The sequence below is a fragment of the Rousettus aegyptiacus genome, unplaced genomic scaffold, assembly GCF_014176215.1.
Source record: "Rousettus aegyptiacus isolate mRouAeg1 unplaced genomic scaffold, mRouAeg1.p scaffold_m13_p_4, whole genome shotgun sequence".
Lineage (NCBI taxonomy): Eukaryota > Metazoa > Chordata > Mammalia > Chiroptera > Pteropodidae > Rousettus > Rousettus aegyptiacus.
In genome coordinates, this window is record NW_023416307.1 from 126179421 (window position 1) to 126199251 (window position 19831).

The following is a 19831-nucleotide window of genomic DNA, read 5'->3' on the forward strand; positions in this document are numbered from 1 at the left end:
GATCCACCCTTACATTGAGAGTTATAGCCCAGGTAACAATTTTAAATGGGTGGTGGCTTTTCTCCTTAGCACTCATTCTCACAGTTCTTTCTTTAGAGTTGGCAAATGCCTTTCAGGGAAAAAGTGGATTCTTCTGTATCTTTGTGGGGTGGGGGGCAGAGGAAGCTACTAATTTCTCATTATCTTGTTCTTTAATGGTTATAAGAAAATTTTTTTTAACATTTTATTTGACTTTCTTCATCATTGATTGTCTTTAGAGGCAGAATTGCCTACTATACCCTTACCAAAAAGTAGGCTACTTATCTCATGGAATTTATTATTACCTAGACATATTTATGTAAAACAACTTGTACTAGATAGTTAGCTGAGTAATTTGCAGAAAAGTCTAAGATAATTTATGATGATGTGATTAGGTAAGATCCATTTCGTTCAGCGTATTTATATATAACAATAATTACCAATTATCTCTAAGTTTCTATGTGCCAGGCACTTATACTAAATATTTTCTACATGTTGTCTGATTTAACCTATGAGGTGTGGTATTATTACTATGTTCTCTCTTTTACAAATGAAGAAATCAAGGCTCAAAGATATTAACGAGTTGGTCCATGTCAATGAGTTTAATAAGCAGTTAAGCTGGTAGTCACTTAGGCCACCTGACTCCAAATTCTAAATTTCTATACTTCATTTTTATAGTGTTACAAGAGCATATAACAAGAGGACCTGATCTAGTCATGGGATCAAGGGAGATTTCCCTGAAGAAAGAAATTCGAGCTGAGATCTGAAGGTCAAGTATGAGTTAACTAAGTGAAGAAGAGGTTAAGAGTGGTTAGGTTAAGAGTGGTTAAACCTGGAGGGAGATGACACTTTGAAGATTTGAAAGAGGTCTTGTGTGGCTATTAGGAAGATTGCCAGAATATGTGGCTTCACATTGTTTTGAGGGATTCACTTACATTGATATCTACCCTCCCTCCCCCATTTGTCTGGCCTATGTGGTGTATTCTTATCACTTTAAAACTCTGGCTGATTCCTTATGATGATGCAGTAGGAAGAACACAGCACCAGTGGCTCTGAAGTATTCTTGCCAAAAAATACTAAACCCGAATTTAATAAAGCCTCTAGATGTAACTAGTTTACAAGAAATATAGGGGATGGAGAAATATGTTAAATGATGAGAATACAATAAGCCAAATCTGAAATATGGGTAATTCTGCAAGACAAATGGCCTGTTACTTCAACAAATAAATGACAATGTTAAAAAAGGGAGGAGTAGGAGTGGGAGTGTTACAGGTTAAAAGGAACTTAAGAATGCTATATGTAGACCTTTAAAAAAATCGCAGATATTTGAGGGAAATTGAACATGGGCTAGATAGTAACTGATAGTAACGAATTATGTTTATTGGGTATACTAATGCTGTTGAGTTTATGTTTAAAAAGTGTATTAGTGCTATATACAGAAATATAAGTGGGTGAGGAAGAAATACAAGAATGGAAGAATGTTGGTTATCATTGGATCTAGACTGATAAATGCATGAGTTAATTATACTCTCTACTTTTTTGTATTTTTGAAAATTTCTCTAATGACAAGTTAAAAAAAAAAACTAGCTGAAAGGTGGTAGCAGCCAAAGTTGGCTGACATTTTCAAAAAGGATCTTTATTTAAATCAAGGGCAGGAGGGATGAACATATTGAGTTGTTGAAAGAGAGCAGAGTTTAAAGGGAGAGAAGACTATGATGTGAAGCAGCAAAAATGCCAGAGTTTAAGAATTTGTAACATGGTAATAAGTTTAGCCAAAAATAAATTATTGGTGACTAGTAAATTGTTAGTTGGATTTCTCTATCTAAAGTAGATAATAGAAGGGCAGAAGAGTGCTTTGGAAGACATGGCAGCAAAGAGGCCTGTTTCTAATCAATCCTGGGAAGATCATTTCACCTCTCCGGGCCTCAGATGGTTATAGTACCTGATGTATTGGTACAGCTCTCCCTGCACTCTTGCCTGTCAGCTATTAAACAGAGATTTTGAATTAAACAATTTCCAAGGTCCTCTCAACTTCTGAAATTCCATGATGCTAATGAATGTGTGTCTCTGGAAAGGAGGAATTATACCTATATATCAAACAGTCCAAGGCAATTTTTTTCTGTATAATGGCAGAGTTTTAGATAACAAGAGCTGATGATGGTAGGGTAGACTGAATATAAACTTTTGTGTGTACCAGTCAAACAGAATTCTTTATTGCTAGCCTCTGATCTATTTAGAAATAAAGGCTACCTAAGAAAGTGACACTTCGTTCACCCTTGGAGTTATTCCAGTGAATTGTTAGACTGGCCTGCCTATAACTTTGGGTCAGACACAATTCTCTGGGTTTTTTGGAAGCTGCTTCCAAAAGGTAACACTATTTATGTGTTTTTCACATTATCCAGTTAAATGGTTTTCATTGTATGTGTGTGTAAAACCTCATAATGTTTTATTTGTGGAAGAGAACATTTTATGTTCATTCTGATCATTCTTTAAATCATTCTTTAAATCAGCCTAAGAAGTTATAAAAATTTTGACACAAGAATGGCTTCACTCAAGAGTAGTGGGCTCTTTATAATTTTAACACCTATTGTACTTTTTTCTGTTTTAATTTAGGCAACTCAGAATTTTTTTATTGCCAATCTCTACTTTGATAATACAAACGAAACTATATCTCCAGCAGCACCTAAAGCCCAGGAGTCCAATAACTCATCAGACTCATGACTGAAAAACAGGTAAACTTGAAATATTCGAAACCAGTGCTTTGCAAAGAATGTACCAAAAAATACTACATCTACAAATGTGAAAAAATCTTACTTTAAAAGGATTTTCTAATTTAGTAAAATAATTCGAGGAAATGCTTAAAGACTATTACATGATTTAAATATTCTAAGATTTCACAATACTATCAATCTCCAAAAAGAGCCTTTAATATGCAGCATTTTCTACTTATTTAACACAAGTCTGATGAACATTTCATTAGATTAGTATTCTACAGCACATACTTTGGAAAATGCCATTCTCAGCTCTTTTCGGAATTTGTAAACAGTTTATATTGTTCTTTCTCTTAAAAGAAGTTTCAGGCGACAACATGTATAATTTGATCTTTGAAAATTTGTGGCATTATTTACAAAGCATTTTTTACTAGACATCCGCTGAGATACCCACATAGAGCTTTTGGCTCCTAAAACAGATATGAGCAATAGTTTTAGTTCTGTGTCATTTATTTTTGTGACCAGAAGACCTAAAGCATAAATTGGAGAAAAGACGGTGGAAGGGAGGAGAAACGTAGAAAAGATAAGGAAGGAGAAAAAAGGCAAAAGAAAAGATGTATTTGGTGTTGTTCTGAGTCATAATATTATCAAAGAGTCAGGATATTTTCCTTTTTTGTCTTGATAGATTCTTTAATGTCAGGGGCATTTGGATGTGGAGAGTAATACTTTTTTGGTGCTTTGTCTAAATTATTAATATTTAAGCTATTAAAATATTTACTATACCAGTAATAAAAATGTATTTGTTGTGTAAATTATATTTTTAAAGCACTTAAACACTGAAAATTCATTCAAATTATCCTTTCATGAATATACATTAATATCTTAAAATAAATCATCTCACACAGTGATTTCAAAATTGATCATTTAGCCTTAAAAGCCCATTATAAAACTAGTGTATTAATATCATGGATTTAAATGTGTGATTTAAAAAAATCTCTAAAATCTAAAAATCTTACTGGTATAGTATTTAAATATTGTAATAGCTTAAATATTAATAATTTAGACAAAGCACCAAAAAATTATCACTCTTCACATCCAAATGCCCCTGACATTAAAGAATCTATGAAGACAAATCTCTATTTCTATTCCTATCCATATTTTATGTTATTACTTTTTCCTTCCCATTGTTATGTATTTATTCACTTAATCTAGAGAGTTAGAGTTCCCCTCTGAGGTTTATGGTATAAATACATATTTAGAATCAGGGATATAAGACTTGAGTGTCTCTGAGTGATTCTACTAGAATCAGTTATGTAGATGGACAGACTCCTTTTTATAGTTAGACCATGTCCATTATATAAGGAACTAAATTATTGGTTCTGACCAGTCAGATATGTTTTAGTATTTTTTTTTGTTGTCATGTTTTTTTTGGTGGCTAGTCATGTTAAAATGACACTTGTTTCTAAGTGACTTACTTTTTCTTTACTGTTCAGGTAGTATAACCTAATTTGCAGCTATTTTCTTTTGAATGGGATCTGGTCTTGTTTAGTTAAGTCAAAAACCTAAGGTCTGGTTTACTGCAAGTACTAAGTATTTTTTTTTTAGTTTTTTAAATTTTATATGTGCATAAATTCATTTTTAAAAACTTTTAGAGAAAAAATCTTGTTCTGAAAACAAAGGAAATTATATACAAGAGGGTATTTTCTGTATCTCATAAGTTGATCCTTTTCTCTCTCCTTTGTAATTATAGCGGGAAGAAGCAGAATGGGAGAACATAAATATGCTGTTGATGACACATGGCTTAAAACCTTTATCTCTAGAAAAAAGAACAGATCTTAAAGGTAATCAGATCCTGTTCTTGCTCCTTATGATAAAAAGCTTTTCCCTTTAAAAATGTTTTTATCTTAAATATTCTGCCTTGGCTTTATTTTTACTATTTGTATTACATTTTTAAAAATATAGATTTCATCATTTTTGATAAACAGTCATCACAAAAGATGAGACAGAATTTGAAAACATTGGTAGAAGAAACAGAATGTCAACAGAAGATGATCCAGGAGCTCATAGAAACTAATCAACAGCTTAAGTAAGAAAATCTCTCTTGAATTTTTTTATCCAGGTGGTATCATTCTAAAAAGAACTGCCTTGAAAAGACTCTTGAATTCTAATTGTCCATTTTGATTAGATATTAAGTTTAAAAGCTATTTTTAATAGGTTAATTCAGATATGTACTATATTCTATTTTATGTTACAAGAGAAATTTTAAGAATGCAAATTTTAGAAATTCATTATATTGTTAGATGAGTAAGTTTGTTGATGCGATTTATTCTTATTACTAAAGAAGGAATTGTGTGTCTATTAGAAATGAACTTCAGCTAGAAAAACGCCGAGCAGTAGATCAGGAACAACGAGCTAATGATTTAGAACAAATTATGGAGAGTGTGAAAGCCAAAATTGGTGAATTAGAGGATGAATCCCTAAATAGGGTTTGCCAGCAGCAGAACAAAATAAAAGATCTTCAAAAAGAACATAAAGCTTTACAGGTACTGAGTTACATATTTTCTTACCTCATCGAAGTCATAGGTAACTTCCATGTTCCTTAATTCAATGGTCTTTTCCTTTTTTGACCTATCACTGTTCCATGTTGAGAGTCTTTCCTTGGTTTGTAGTATATCCTCTCTTTTGATCCACTGGTTATTGTTCAACTCCTTTGCTGATTCTTCTCATCTCTCTAACCTCTCAGTGTTGGGATTCCCTAGTACTAATTCCTTAGACCTTTTCTCTTTCCCATATATTCTAACTTCCTTGGCAATGCTCAGTCTAATTCACAGCACCTAATTTGAACGTATAGCCCAGACCTTTTCCCTTAATTCCAGACTCATATCCCTTTGCCTACTTGCTATCTATACTGGATGTCTCATAGGCATCTATAATTTTCCATGTCTAAAACTATGGGTGCCTTCATTTCCTCTGAACTTTCTTCTTAGTCTCTACTTTGGTACAAGTCACCTTCATTTCTCTTTTGCTTTTCTCTTTGTCTCCCTGCTTCTACCTATGCTTTTTTCAATGTGCTCTCAACATAGTAGGCCAAAACTCTCCCATGTATTTCCTTTTTCTTTAGTTTTATGGAGATTCTTCAGTTGTTTTACTATTATGAAACCTTGAATGCATGCAATTATAAACTATATTTTCTCTATTTTGTTCCTATTTTACTTGTTACATTTTTGTATTTATGACATTAATGTTTCTGGAGCTAGCACTCATTTAAAAACAACTTCAGTACTGAAGTTCTTGAACAAAGCAGCTTGATAGAAACTGTGAAAATAGTTTTGTGTACAGTATTGTTAGAACAGCTTGTCCTAGATGTACATACTATAATTATGTTTTTTGAAAACTTTCTTATAGGCAAAATGTCAGCATTATAAAAGAAAACGAATGGAGCAACAAGAGACTATTGCTTCTTTGCAAAAGGATATCTACAGATTAACGAAGGAGGAGGAAGAGCGCATTATCACTCAAAACAGAGTATTTGCTTCTCTCTGCAAAAGAGTTCCTCATACCGTCTTGGATAGACAGTAACGTTTGCTTCATAAATTGATATGTAGATAGAGTCATCATTTTTTTAAACTGATTATATCTTGAGAATGGTTATGCATGGCTCATAAACTGGAGGAATCTGCCTTCTGTCTTCTCTGCATTTTTCCTTTTCCCCCATCATTAACTTGAAAAAACTGGCCAGTTGTCCTAAAGAATATATCCTATCTCTTACATTTCCTCTAAACTAGAAGTTAGAGCTAAATTCAGATTCAAGTATTTTTGGCAAAATACTTCATAGGTGGTAATGTATGCTTCATATTGTAACACAGCAAGAGGCACAGAATGTCTAGTTGACTTACTCTTAGGGATGCTAAGATTCAGGGGCTTAAACAGTAACTAATTTTTCCACTCTAAAATTCCCTATCTTTTCATTTGACAGTATGATGATTTTGCAAAATGGCAAGTTTTCAATTTTACTGTGTGTGTGTGTGTGGGGGGGGGTTGTGTGTGTATATATATATATATATATATATATATATATATATATATATATATATATATTTTTTTTTGGTGGAATTCTTCCTTCGCAAAGAACCTTACCTATCAACTAGGGAGTATTTGGTTGCCTTATATGGTTTGTTTCAGGGAAGGTAGGATCAATGCTCAGTGCTTTATTTTGAACTCTTTTTAAAGTAAGGGTTTGGTGCCCTAATGATCTCCATTTATAAACAATAAAGTTTTTTGTTTGTAGCTGTATCTCTTTTTTTTCAAATGTTGTTATTTGTCAGATTTTAATGATCAGTTTATGCTGTCTTTGGCTGGCTGGAAACTTTTCATGGTGGTATAATATTCTTTTGACCCAATTCCATTAATCTTTGTTAGAGTTATTGTTTTTAGACAGAGAACACACCCTATACATTTTTTCTAGAGCTCTTTTGAAGAATGGAATCAGATATCTATTAATCTAACTCTAAATGTTTTAGATTAACTAAATTAAAATTAAACTTAGACATTTCTCCAAAGAGCTCTGGTTCCTTTTAGGAATGGTTTCAGAGATCATAGTTTGGGTGTTGGGGTTGCTTATCATTATTATGTCGTCATTGATTTTAGGACTTTTTAGTGGAGAGTACTAGGAATTATATATTTCTGGAAAAAAATTATTTTTTTCTAGCTGAAGTTAACATTATAAGATTTTAATTTAAACTCTGAATTTATATTTATAACTCTTTTACACTGAAAATCTGTATTCTTAAGAACAATTTCATAATTAATTGCTTTATTCTATAATATATAAAAATAGATTCCAAAAAGTAATTGTTAGAATTACTTCTAACAATATGCCTACTGAATGAAATTTAATTTTTTTTGCAATTTGATGTTATATACATTTTGCTATGGATACAGCCAAAACATAGTATTCTAAAATTATCTTGAAATATTTTTTTCTCTGTGTTTATGTCACCAAATTAATATACAGTTAGGTTTGTTTCAATTTGTTTTCCATTTTTAGAAATTGCTTTTTAAATTTTTGATTTCCAACATGTTAGACATTTATACAATTCCAAAGTCAAAACTATAATTAATTATATTCATTCCTGTCCACTTAAACCCTATTTCTTCCTCCTTAGGTAATTTTAAATGTTTATTGGATATTAAATTCATATTTTCCCTTTTTGTGTAAAGGTAGCAACTTGTGTTTTTTTTTTTTTTTTTTTTTCACTTAACAGTGAAACAACATTTTAACTAGTCTTATGTGTTTATGTAATAGGACTGGGGATCTTTACTAATTAGGTAGTTCTGTTTTACTGTAAAAATAAATGAGGTCACATACAAATTAAAATCAAGTTAAAACTATAGATTGTTTCAATAACTATTTGAGAAATAGTACACACATATATACATATACAGTTTTCATCCTTTTGAGAGATGAATACAGACAAAAATAAAAATAAATGAATTAAAATAACAGAGTTGGAGATAGGCGTGAATATAAAGAAGAGCAAAGAAGTTGGGGAGCGTCAGGAAAAAAAAAAGACAATTATAGTGGGAGAAAGGGTAGTAAGAGAGATAGAGGAAGAGGAATGAAAATATACACAAAATAGCTGATTTGAATGAGTGAGAGGTCAAGAGAAAGAAGCATTGAGAGAATTTACCATGTACCAGATAAAGTCAAGCTAACTCAGGTATGAATTTGATGGCTAGAGACTCTACACTATCTGATTTTTAATAAAGCAAAATTTCAGAGATGCAGAACTTTAAAATTGTAAATTAACCTTATTAGAAATACGTGAGTTGTAGTCACTGTAGCTATTGTCAAAAGTTCCAAAGTCATTAGGCAAGACAATATAGGACATACACAGATGAGTAAACCACATTTCCTGCATTTATGGACCTGACAGTCTAGTTGGTAGATACATAGTCAAGTAAAATATGCAGATTATGATATGTGCTGTAATGATGGGTCAAATAGGATACTAAGTGGGTGTGGCAGGAAAGAATAGTTTCCATTGAGGAAGATAGAGATGACCAGGAAGGCTTCATGAAAGAGGTAATTTATAAACTAGACTTAGGAACTATAGAATTTTAATAGACAGGCGAGGGAAAGTATTTTAATTTAGAGAAGTATGGTGTCAGGAAAATGGAATGTATTTGAGAATGGTAAATAGTCCAAGAAGACTATACATAAGATGATGGTAAGTAAATGTCTTAGACAATATGGAAAGAGAGGTGTGCTGGAACTTTGAGAAGCTTAAACTCTAGGCCAAAGATTTTGGGTTCTACTTTCTGTGTAGCAGGATAAAAAACCCTAGGATTTCTGAACAAAGAAATTAAGCCCAGAGACAGAAAGACAAGTTAGTAATCAGTTGTAATAGTCTAGGTGGTAGATAATGAAGGTGAGAGCAGAAAGGAAAGAGATTGCAGATATGGATAGAAATTGTCTGGAATGACTGGCTGTAGTTGAGATGAGAGGAGTCAAAGATAGGTAGATTTCAAGCTAGATTTGAGAAGTGGGAAGGGAAAATGATGAGTTCATCTGTGGACATGTGCTTAGATACCTTCTGTCAGCCATATACAAGTGTCAGGCCTGCAGTGAGAAGGACCGAACTCCAGAACACTTCCAAATTTCAGATAAAGAAGAGGCAGAAGAGCAGTTATGTTTTGGTGTCAGGATAACCAAAGAATGAGATTTTCAAGGAGAGGGTAGTAAGAAGTGTTACATAATGCCTCATCGGTTTACGTGTTTGCCTTCCCCCTTGTCTTATTTGCTCAGAATCCCCAGTTTGACAGATAATAAATGCTCCCCAAACGTTTATTGAAGGTAGCAGATAACGGTAACTCAGAATGGAGTTTGCTATGAGGGAAAAGAGAAATGGAATGGTAGCATAAGGGGGACGTATAGGCAGTGAGAGGGATTGTGAAGGATATAAAGGAGATTAAAGCATATTTGCAGGATAATATGAAAGCTGGTATGTATTGGAATGGGTAAAGGTTGAAGAGAAATGCTATTCCAGAAAGTTATGATATTAAAAGCACAATTAGTTTTGAAGGAGGGGGCAGGTGAGTAAGTTCCCATGATTGGAGGAAAATAGTATAAATTCTTGCTTTAAAAAGAATAGCATGTAAAAGTGTAGTGTTAATTTTATTTTTCTTTGACGATTTTTTAAATTACAGAAGCAGTGTATGCTCATAAAAATCCAAACAACAGTGTTTTAAGTAAAATGCTGTAGCCCTGCATTCCCATATCCTAGAGTTAACCATTGTTAATAGTTTGGTTTGTGTCCTTCCTAGTGTTTCACAACAGGAGTGATGTTGGGTTTTTGTGTGGTGTGGTGTTTACTGTGTAGGGTTGTCCTGTTATTGATGAACTTTAGCATCTCGCCCCCTCCCCAACTAGTCAGTGTGACACCCAACAGTGTCCTCTAGGTTATAGTATTATCCCCCAGTTTTAGAACCTGTAGAGTTTTCCCGATACATATGCAAATTCACATGAGATTATTTCTTTAGAAAAATAGTAGTACTATATACTTGGATATCCAACATTAATTTTTCTTACTCCTTATTAGGACATACAAATTTACATTATTTCTTCTAATACTTCATCATTTTCTACAGTATAGTTGTGCCATTATTAACATTTTCCTTGTTGGATAATTGTTTTGGGGTTTTCACTTTTCTAAATAGTGGTACAATGAATAACTTCGTTCATCTTGAGTTATAATCTTGGGCAAGTATTTCTGTGGGAGAGATTGCTAGAGGTAGAACTGTTGGGATAAGGGGAATATACATTTACTATGTTGAGATACAATGTTTAGTTATTTTAAAAACTATACTCTTAAATTAATATAAAATACATTATTTAGTATAATACTTCTGGCAAAGTCACTTAAATTTTTTATATACTTGCTAGATTATCTGTATGTTTATCAATATAATTTGAAATTATACGGAGAATAGTAAATGCTACAATACCACATTTTTGAAAATAATTCAGTTTATTTTTTTGTTTTTTTTTAGGTTGCTTTGCCTAATTGATTACTATGAATGTAAAATTCGAAAATTTCTTAAACAAAGGTATGACTAATCCTGTATTACAGTTTTTAAAGTTACTATACTATCAAGTCATGAATCACATCAAAAGTTTTTATAGACTTGTGAAACTTTAAATGTATTTTGGAAATCCAAATAATATGTAATTATGAATTTCATTTTTATAAAGATCCTTAAGACTACTTATGTTAAAATGTCTTGTATTTATATTAAATATGTATATTTAATAATCATCAAAACATTGCTCACAGAAGAAATAGGATTTACTTTTTATCTTTGTTGAGGTATTATAATTTGTTCTACTGATGTCATCAAGCCACTGGATAATTACGGAGTATATCCACAAAGGTGCATAGGATTAGATTAGCTGCCTACCAAGGTGCAACTTAATTAGTATACAGATTTATATGAGACAAAGATAAAATGTCATAGTAGAAAAACAAGCGTATAGAGTAAAACACACTTGCCACCTCTAATTAAAGAAATTAAGGGTAAAGCTTAAAATAATGGTCTTTGACTAACCTAAAATAGCTAAAGGATTTCTAAGGCCAAACAATCTAAAGTGCTTTAATAGAAGGTCATTAAAATAGTAGCATTCTGTTCCATTGTTTATATATGGAATGATTCTTTTAACAAATATTTATTCGAGCACTTCCTTTGTGCCATGTTCTGTTTTAGGTACTAAGGAAATCGTAATAAACAAAGCAGATAAATTCTCCATTTCTATTAAGTGTACATTCTAGTATTCTTACTGCACCCAGAAAATGACTTCTTAGAAACTCAGCAGGATCAATGACAGAGTTGTGCTGGTTGCTGATTCCTTCTAGCCCCATGGATACTCATGGAAAAAAAAGAGCAGGATGAAAGGAAGAAGGGGAAAAAATAGAAAAGGGAGGAAGGGAAGACAAAAAAAAAAAAACAATTAATGATAGAGCAACTCTTTCCTTCTATTCAGAAAGCAGTATTATATCAGGTAACTTCAGGGACCTTCTAATTTCCAAATGAAATTGTTATCTTTTAGATAGTAGGCATGGTGTTAGATAGATTATGCAGAGATAGGACAAAATTTTGGACATGCCTTATATTTGAGGAGTTTACAATGTAGTAAGGGAGATAAAATGTAAACACATTAATAATTAAAAATATGAGACTTAAAAAACTAATACATAATGTTACAATAGAGTAATTACTAAAAATTGTATGATAGTAATATAGGAGTATAAGACAAGAATAAGTTAGTTTTGGATGGAGGGACAAAGCAGATGGGGGTTGTGCTTGAGCTTGAAGGATAAGTGAAATTTGAGAAAGCAGAAATGCATAAAAAGCTAAAGCCATTTTAGACTCCTTGGTTGTTATGAGCAAAAGTACACAGATATAAAAGCGTAGACTTTTTATGGCACTGTAAGTAAGCCAATTTGGAGTTAAAGGGGTTTGCTGGTGTATTTGTAGATAGATGTCATCATGTCTAGAGAGTAGTCATTCAAACGATGGACCAAGCGGAAGCCGTAAATGAATGAGAAGACATCATTTGCCTTGAAAAGAAGGAAGGCACTTTTTCCTTAATACAGAAAAACTGGGTAATGAGTCATAGGTATGTGTATTAGTCAGGGTTCTCAAGAGAAACAAAACCAATGGGATGTATGTTTAGATATATAGAGAGATTTATTTTAAAGGAATTGGCTCATGTGATTGTGAGGCTGGCAAGTCTGAAATCTGTGAGGCAGGCCCGCAGGCTGGAGTCTCAAGGAAGAGTTAATGATGAGGCTAAAATTAGTCTGGAAGCAGAATACCTTTCTTCTTGGGGGTCTCAGTCTTTCTTCTTAAGGTCTTTAACTACTTGCATGAGGCCCATCCACATTCTGAAGGTTAATTTGCTTTACTCAAAGTGTTTTGATTAAAATGTTACTCACATCTGAAAATACCTCACAGCAACATCTAGAATGGCTTTTGACCGAACAGCTGGGCAGCATAGCCTAGCCAAGGTGACACTAAAAGGAACAACCACAGTATGTAAGAGTAAAGAGAAGGAAAATGAAGAATTTCATGACTTGAGTGGCTTCAAACTCTTATGCTCAGGTTAGGTGAGGACTAAGGCAAATTGGGAGCTGTGCACCATCTTTGTTAGGGGACAGTTACTACCCACTCTAGCCAGTTGATGCTATGCAGTAATGTGTGTCCTGTGTGGCTAGAGCTTCTGGTTTTTCAAGGGAAGCTAGAAGCTTAGATTTAGAAATGAAAACAGTTTTTTTAATGTTCACAATTAATACTTAATATATGGTCCAAACTGAATATCAGTTGCAACCTTTGGTCCATATCTTTGGTAAAGTCTAATCTAGATGGAAGGGTTGACAGACTTTTTCCTATAAATATTTTAGCTGTTTTAGGCTGTATAGTCAGTCACTTGTAACTACCCAACTGCTATTGTAGCATGAAATCAGCCGTAAACTATATGTAAATGAATTGGCATTGATGTGTTTCATAAAACTCTGATTATAGAAACCCATGGCCTGCTAGATGTATGTATTGATATAATTTATTTAACATCTAAAATAGCATTTCAACATGTAAGCAGAACATTATTAATGAGATATTTCACATTCCTTTTGTATACTAAAAGTAGAATTTGAATATTCTAACTTAGAGCATATCTCGATTCAGACACTACTTTTTCATCAGAAATATTTGATATGTATTTAGATTTTATGAAGTTTGTAGTTGAAAAATAGATTTACATACCTAAGTTGTTCTAAACATACTTAAGTTTTCTAGAAACTCAGGTACAAAAAAAATTGTTATTCTTGAGTGAAAAAAACAATGGCATGGAGGATTGAGGCTCTCTTCAGCCCTCTGGCAACCAAATCAAAGTTGATGGAAACAAGGAGCAGCAGCAAGGAAAAATCGCCTGGGATCTAGAACAAGCCATATAACTGGAGAGAAATTCAAGAAAACACCCTGCAGTGGCAGAGGGTAGGACCGGGTTAGGATGTGGGGCTGCCTGGTCCAAGCAGCTGAGTGAAATGGAACCTGCTGCAGTGGCAACAGCAGACACCTCTTAAAGGGGTTGTATCCACAAGCGGATTTTCGGGGTGACGGACCTGTTCACTCTGAGCACCAGTGCCAGTTCGGCTGTGCACAGGGAGCACCAGGGACTTACAAGAAGACATCGTTAGAGTGAGGGCCAGGGCGAGATTCGCTGGATACAGAAGTGCCAGCGATACTCATTGTTCCCTGGTGAGCCCTCCCTCACTACCAGTGCGCTGGGCCCATTGCCACCATAGCCCTGATGTCATCAAACTGAATAACAGAGGTCTCTCCTCCCAGAGGATTCCCTGAAACCCTGCCTCCCCCAACTTGTGGTCCCATCCAAGCCACATCCAGGTGTATCCTCAGCGAGTCAGGTGCTCCTTGCTGAGACTCATACTAGAGGCAGCTGGCCTTGGTTTCTGGTGTGGCAACTATAAGCACAGCATTTGTGCATTGCTTGCTGAATCTTAACAAGTGGCCTGGAGGGGCAGAGGCTTGGGCTAAATTTGGCTTGCAGCTAAACCCCTCTCAGGACTCTGCCCCTTAATGCCTACTTCACAAACCCATACTAATATAATCCAGACTTAGGAGCTTTGCTTAGTACATAAAGACAGACACAGAAAGGCAGCAAAATGGGAAGACAAAGAAGCAGAAACCATATGAGAGAACAGAACAGAGATCCAGATAGAATGGAATCAAGTAATCTAACAGATGCAGAGTTCAAAACACTGATTATAAAGATGTTCAATGAGCATTTGGGAAGTGTAGATAAATTCAGTGAAAACGTGAACAAAGATAAAAAACATAAAAATGGAAATTGTAAAGGGGAACCAGTCTGAAATGGAGAACACATTATCTGAGATGAGAAGTATATTAAATGGAATAAACAAGGAGAATAAAGAAGAGGATCAAATGCCCTATCTAGAGGACAGGAAAGCCAATCAGGACATTCAATCAGAATAGTGAGAAAAAAGATGTCAAGATTATGAAAATAATTTAAGGAGGATATGAGACACTGTTAAGGCTCCAAATAGTCATCTGATTGGCGTAACAAAAGAAAAGATATTGCACAGCTATTTGAAGAAATAGTGATGGAAAACTTCCCTAAACTGGCGAAGAAAATGGACATAAAACCCCAGGAAGCTCAGAGAATTCCAAAAATCAGGGATCCAAAGAGACCCACACCAAGACACATTATAATTAAAATGCCAAAGGTTAAATACAAAGAATATTAAAAGCAAGAGAAAAACAAATAATTACATATAAGGGAAAATCCATAAGACTGGCAGCTGATTTCTCAAAAGAAACTATGCAGGACAGAGGGCTTGGCACAAAATATTTGACAGGATGAAGACCCAAGATGTACAAAGAATAATTTATCAAGCAAAACTATCATTTAGAGTTGAAAGACAGATAAAGAGCTTCCCAGACAAAAATAAGCTAAAGAAATTTATTACCACTAAGCCAGTATTCCAGGAAATGTTGGAGGGACTTCTTTAAGAAAGAAAGAAAAACATGCATCAAAAACAGGAATATAAAGAATGGTAACAACTACATTCCTATCAATAAGTACCTTAAATGGAAAAGAATTAAGTGCTCCAACCGAAAGATAGAGTGGCTGAAAAGAAAAGAAAACAAGACCCTTACATATGAAAAGGAAGAGTATGGAAAAAGATATTGCTTTGATGGACCTAGAAGGTATTTAAGTCAGAGAAAGATACACACTATATGATTTCATGCGGAATCTAAGGAATAAAAAGAACAAACTAGAAAAACATATGAAAAGGAAGAGGATGGAAAAAGATATTGCTTTGATGGACCTAAAAGGTATTTAAGTCAGAGAAAGATAAATACTATATGATTACATGCGGAATCTAAGGAATAAAAAGAACAAACTAAAAAACAGATTCACAAATAGAGTGGACAATTTGGTGTCGAACAGAGAGGAGGGGGCTTTGGGGGCCTGGGAGAATGGGGTGAAGGGCTAAAGAAGTACAAATTAGTAGCTAATGGATGGTCACGAGGATGGGAGCATGGCATAGCGAGTGCAGTTAGCATTAATACGTTGGCTAGGTGGAGGGTCAGGGGAGGAAGGTGCAATTGGGGGATTGTTTTATGAACTATATAGATGTCTAACCAATGTACCGTATACTTGAAACTAAATTTAAAAATGTTATTCCTTTAATATTTGCATCCACATTTATAAAACTGCTTTATCTTTTTTAGAATTGATTTGACTTTGAATCAAAGACATATCTGTTTCAAAATGAGAGTCAACAAAAATTTGCTAGCTCTTATTCAGAAAAGTCTTGCAAAATTGAGAAGCACCTCTAGATCTATCAAAAGTATTAAAGTTCCTCAAAGTTTTCTTGTAGTTCTAATAGCCAGTTTACATGCACTACTGATTAAAACTAAAATCTACATATTGATTCATACTAGAAAAATGTGTAAAATTAGTATTATTGATTTGTATTATGAAAAGTTTTTATTTTAATATAAATTCTCACATCTGTCAGCTAGTCACAAATAATGCTTTTCCTTTTGCTTCATACTTAGCTTATTCGTATGTATAGTGATATTGGTGAAAAAACATAAGTCACATTACCATTTTATGTCTTTGATTATTGAACAGGTTTTTTCTTTCTTTTTTTTCAAGAAAATATTGAATTCAGGCTAACAGTACAGTAAATCTCTATAATAACTTTCATGGCCAAAAATAGAAGATCATCATATTCAGTGTCTTCTATTTGTTTCAACAGTTTTGCAAACTGACGTAGCATTTTCATGTGTTTAATAATTTTAACAACTGTATTCATGATGCCTTTTATAGTCTGCTTCAGAAAACTGAGCACAAATATTTCCAATACATATGTGTTAATACAGTATAACAAAGCAATAAGGGAAAGTCTTTTTAAAAATTCCAATAAATCTAGATTTTTGATCTAACAAAACTTGAACACTTTTCATTGTGATAAAAAATATTTTTTTCTTATCTAGCTGAAGTTCTTTGACAAATATGCAAAATTCAAAAAAATATGCACCACAAATTTGTTTATTTTAGGTCTCAAGTTGGCAACACTTTTTAGTAAATTTGGAAAGCTTTTTGAGACAAAATATTTCCGAAGTACTAATTATGCACATGACTCATCGAAAGATAAAGAAAAGTACTTGAAATTTTTCAAATTTGCGTTAATTGATCATTGATATTATAAGACAGGTCTTGTATTTTACAGGCGGTTCTTTGTGGGTTTATTTGAAGATCTTTCACTTTTAACAAAATAACTTATTTCCTCATAATTTTCCTACAGTTTCCATACCCAAAGTATTTTATTTTTTCATCTTCACATCTAAAGACAGTTTCTGTTTCTGTGTAAGACTTCAAAATGGTTTAGAGCTGGCCAAAGTTACAAGCTCCAATTCTGCTAAAAAAAATTATTTTAAAAGTTTTTGTTGGATGGTTAAATCTGATTTTGGTGGCTAACTTCAATGAATGCTTTTTTGAATTTTGAGAGGAAACTGTTAAATTCACTGTATTTGCTGAAAATGCCTCTTAACATGGTCTACTTTATTAAAATATTTTTTATATCACAGCTCTTTAAAATAACAACTTTTTTGAGGTATAATTCACATACCATAAATTGACCATTTTAAAGGTATAATTCAGTGGTTTTAGTATATTCCGAGAATTACGTCGCTGTCAGTCACCATAATTAATTTTAGAACTTGCTTGTCACCCTATTAAGAAACCCCACACCCATTAGCAATAACTCCCTATCTCCTCCCTGCCCTTGGCCCGTATACCCTTGCAACACAACTCCTAGGCAACCACTAATCTGCTTTCTGTCTTTATGGATTTGCCTGTCGGATATTTTGTATAAATAGAATCATGTACAGTATATGATCATTGATGACTGGTTTTTACTTTGTATAATGTTTTCAAGGCTCATACATATTATAGCATGTATCAGTACTTCATATATTTTTATGCCCAAATAATAGTCTAGTGTGTGGATATGCCACATTTTGTTTATCCTTTTATCAGTTGATGGACATTTGGGTTGTTTCCACTTTTTGGCAATTGTGAATAATGATGCTATGTACATTTGTTTTTGTGTAGGTCTTGTTTTTGTGTACAGCTTTTTGTGTAGGCTTGTTTTCACCTCTCTTGGATATATATTTAGGTGTGGAATTGCTGGGTCATGTGGTAACATTTAAGTATTTAACATTTTGAGGAACTGCCAATCTGCTTTACAGTTCTGCCAAGCAGTGTATGAGGGTTCCAATTTTTCCACGTCAACACTTGTTATTGTCTTTTTAATTTTAATCATGCTAATGGGTTCGAAGTGTTATATTATTGTGGCTTTGATTTGCATTTCCATAAGGACTAATCATGTTGAGGGTCTTTTCCTATGCTTATTGTCATTTACATAACTTTTCTTGAGAAATATCTGTTCAGATCCTTTGCCCAGTATTAAATTATTTGTTTTTTTGTTGTTGAGTTGCAGAAGTTCTTCATGTATTCTAGATACAAGTTCTTTATCAGATTTGAAAATATTTTCTCCTGTTGCTTGTCTTTTTTTCTCAATGGAAGCTCAATAATTTTTAAAATTTTATGAAGTCTAATTTATCTGTTTTTCATTTGTCACTTGTGAAGCAACAGCTTTTTCATTTTGTTGTGCAGCAAGTCAAAATAGCATTTATTAGGAAATTTGTGACATAACCTATTTTCAGTCTCTTTACTGTCCCAGTCGTACTGTCTCAGATGTTATCATTTCCACTTGATTCTCTTAAAAAGCTGTCCATGATAATTTTTTTAAACTAGAAAAATAGCTTAGTTCTTATAGTTAAAATAATAACTATATAAATTTAATTATTATGATTTATATAGGTATCATCATAAACATCTTATCAGAATAAACACATTACAGTGTTATATTGGTGTATGGGGGGGGGGAGGAAACCATTCAAAGTGAATCAGTCCATTCACATCAACTAAACCAGTAGTGTGTTCATATGTAGTTCTTTAAGCCATGCATGTGCCCAATGCACACTAGGGTACAGCAGTAGTACTTTAACATGGTGTAACAAAGTGGAATGTAGAACTAAACAAGAAAGTTGTGTTTAGCAGAAAAATTATTTATACTGCTTCAGTTTTTAAATGTAAATTTTCATTAAAATAAAATTAAAATTTTGTTCTTCAGTCACACTAGCCATATTTCAGGGGCTCATTAACCACATGTAGCTAGTGTTTACCATATTGAACAACCTGGATAGTGTTAATGCCAAGATTGTTAAAATAATACTGTACTGTGCAGTTCAGAGTGCTTTAATATCTTTCGTTTACCCTTAACACCAATCCCGAGACAGATATGAAAACAAACTCTCAGAGACTGACCTTTTTAAATAACACAACTAGTTAATGGGGGTGCCAAGACTTGAATCAGGGCTGTTAAATCTTTTGCTTTATCCATTTATAATCTACATTTTTTAATATAGTGTTTATTATTATTATTTTTTTGTAATCTTAAAGTACTAGAAGTAAAAAACAGTATGCATTGTTTATTTCATTCTATCTTATGCTCCATACCCTTCTAGGCAGTGAGATACAATGGTGAACAGTGCAGACAAAGCTCTGTTTTGTGTGCATCTCACATTCTAATTGAGATGCTAGTGAACAGATATATTCTATAATATTGGTGGTGGTACCCAATGCCGTTCTCTAGAGAACAAGTAGGAAATTACACCTAAATTTTAATTTAGGGTTTAAATTAAATTTTAATTTAATTTAGATTATCAAACCCTTATTGGATTGATTTTATTTTTGTTAGCTAGATTTTTTTTTCTTTGAAGATAGATTTTTCATAAGGACACTGCATATATTTTTTTCGTAGGCAATATAATGAAGATGAAAGTCAGTCAGAAGAAGAAAGAGACTACAGGAGTTTTGATGCCTCACCAACATATAAAGGCCTCCTAATGGTATGGAGACTGCA

The 19831-nt window shown here is 33.2% G+C and overlaps 1 protein-coding gene across 7 annotated transcripts in view; it reads left to right on the top strand.

Annotated features, from left to right (window-relative positions):
• Positions 1 to 19831, top strand: part of CEP70 (centrosomal protein 70) — a 62846-nt gene that overhangs the window by 13837 nt on the left and 29178 nt on the right. For 5 of the 7 annotated variants that reach the window (XM_036219320.1, XM_016151194.2, XM_016151198.2 and 2 more), the window contains exons 3-10: positions 697 to 787; positions 2632 to 2750; positions 4480 to 4570; positions 4692 to 4815; positions 5092 to 5272; positions 6135 to 6304; positions 10782 to 10838; positions 19730 to 19817. In XM_036219320.1, the coding sequence (XP_036075213.1) occupies positions 2736 to 2750; positions 4480 to 4570; positions 4692 to 4815; positions 5092 to 5272; positions 6135 to 6304; positions 10782 to 10838; positions 19730 to 19817 (726 nt within the window). In that variant the 5' untranslated portion in view covers positions 697 to 787; positions 2632 to 2735. The remainder of the gene's footprint in view (positions 1 to 696; positions 788 to 2631; positions 2751 to 4479; positions 4571 to 4691; positions 4816 to 5091; positions 5273 to 6134; positions 6305 to 10781; positions 10839 to 19729; positions 19818 to 19831) is intronic. The other 2 variants (XM_036219323.1, XM_036219319.1) reach the window with 2 other exon arrangements.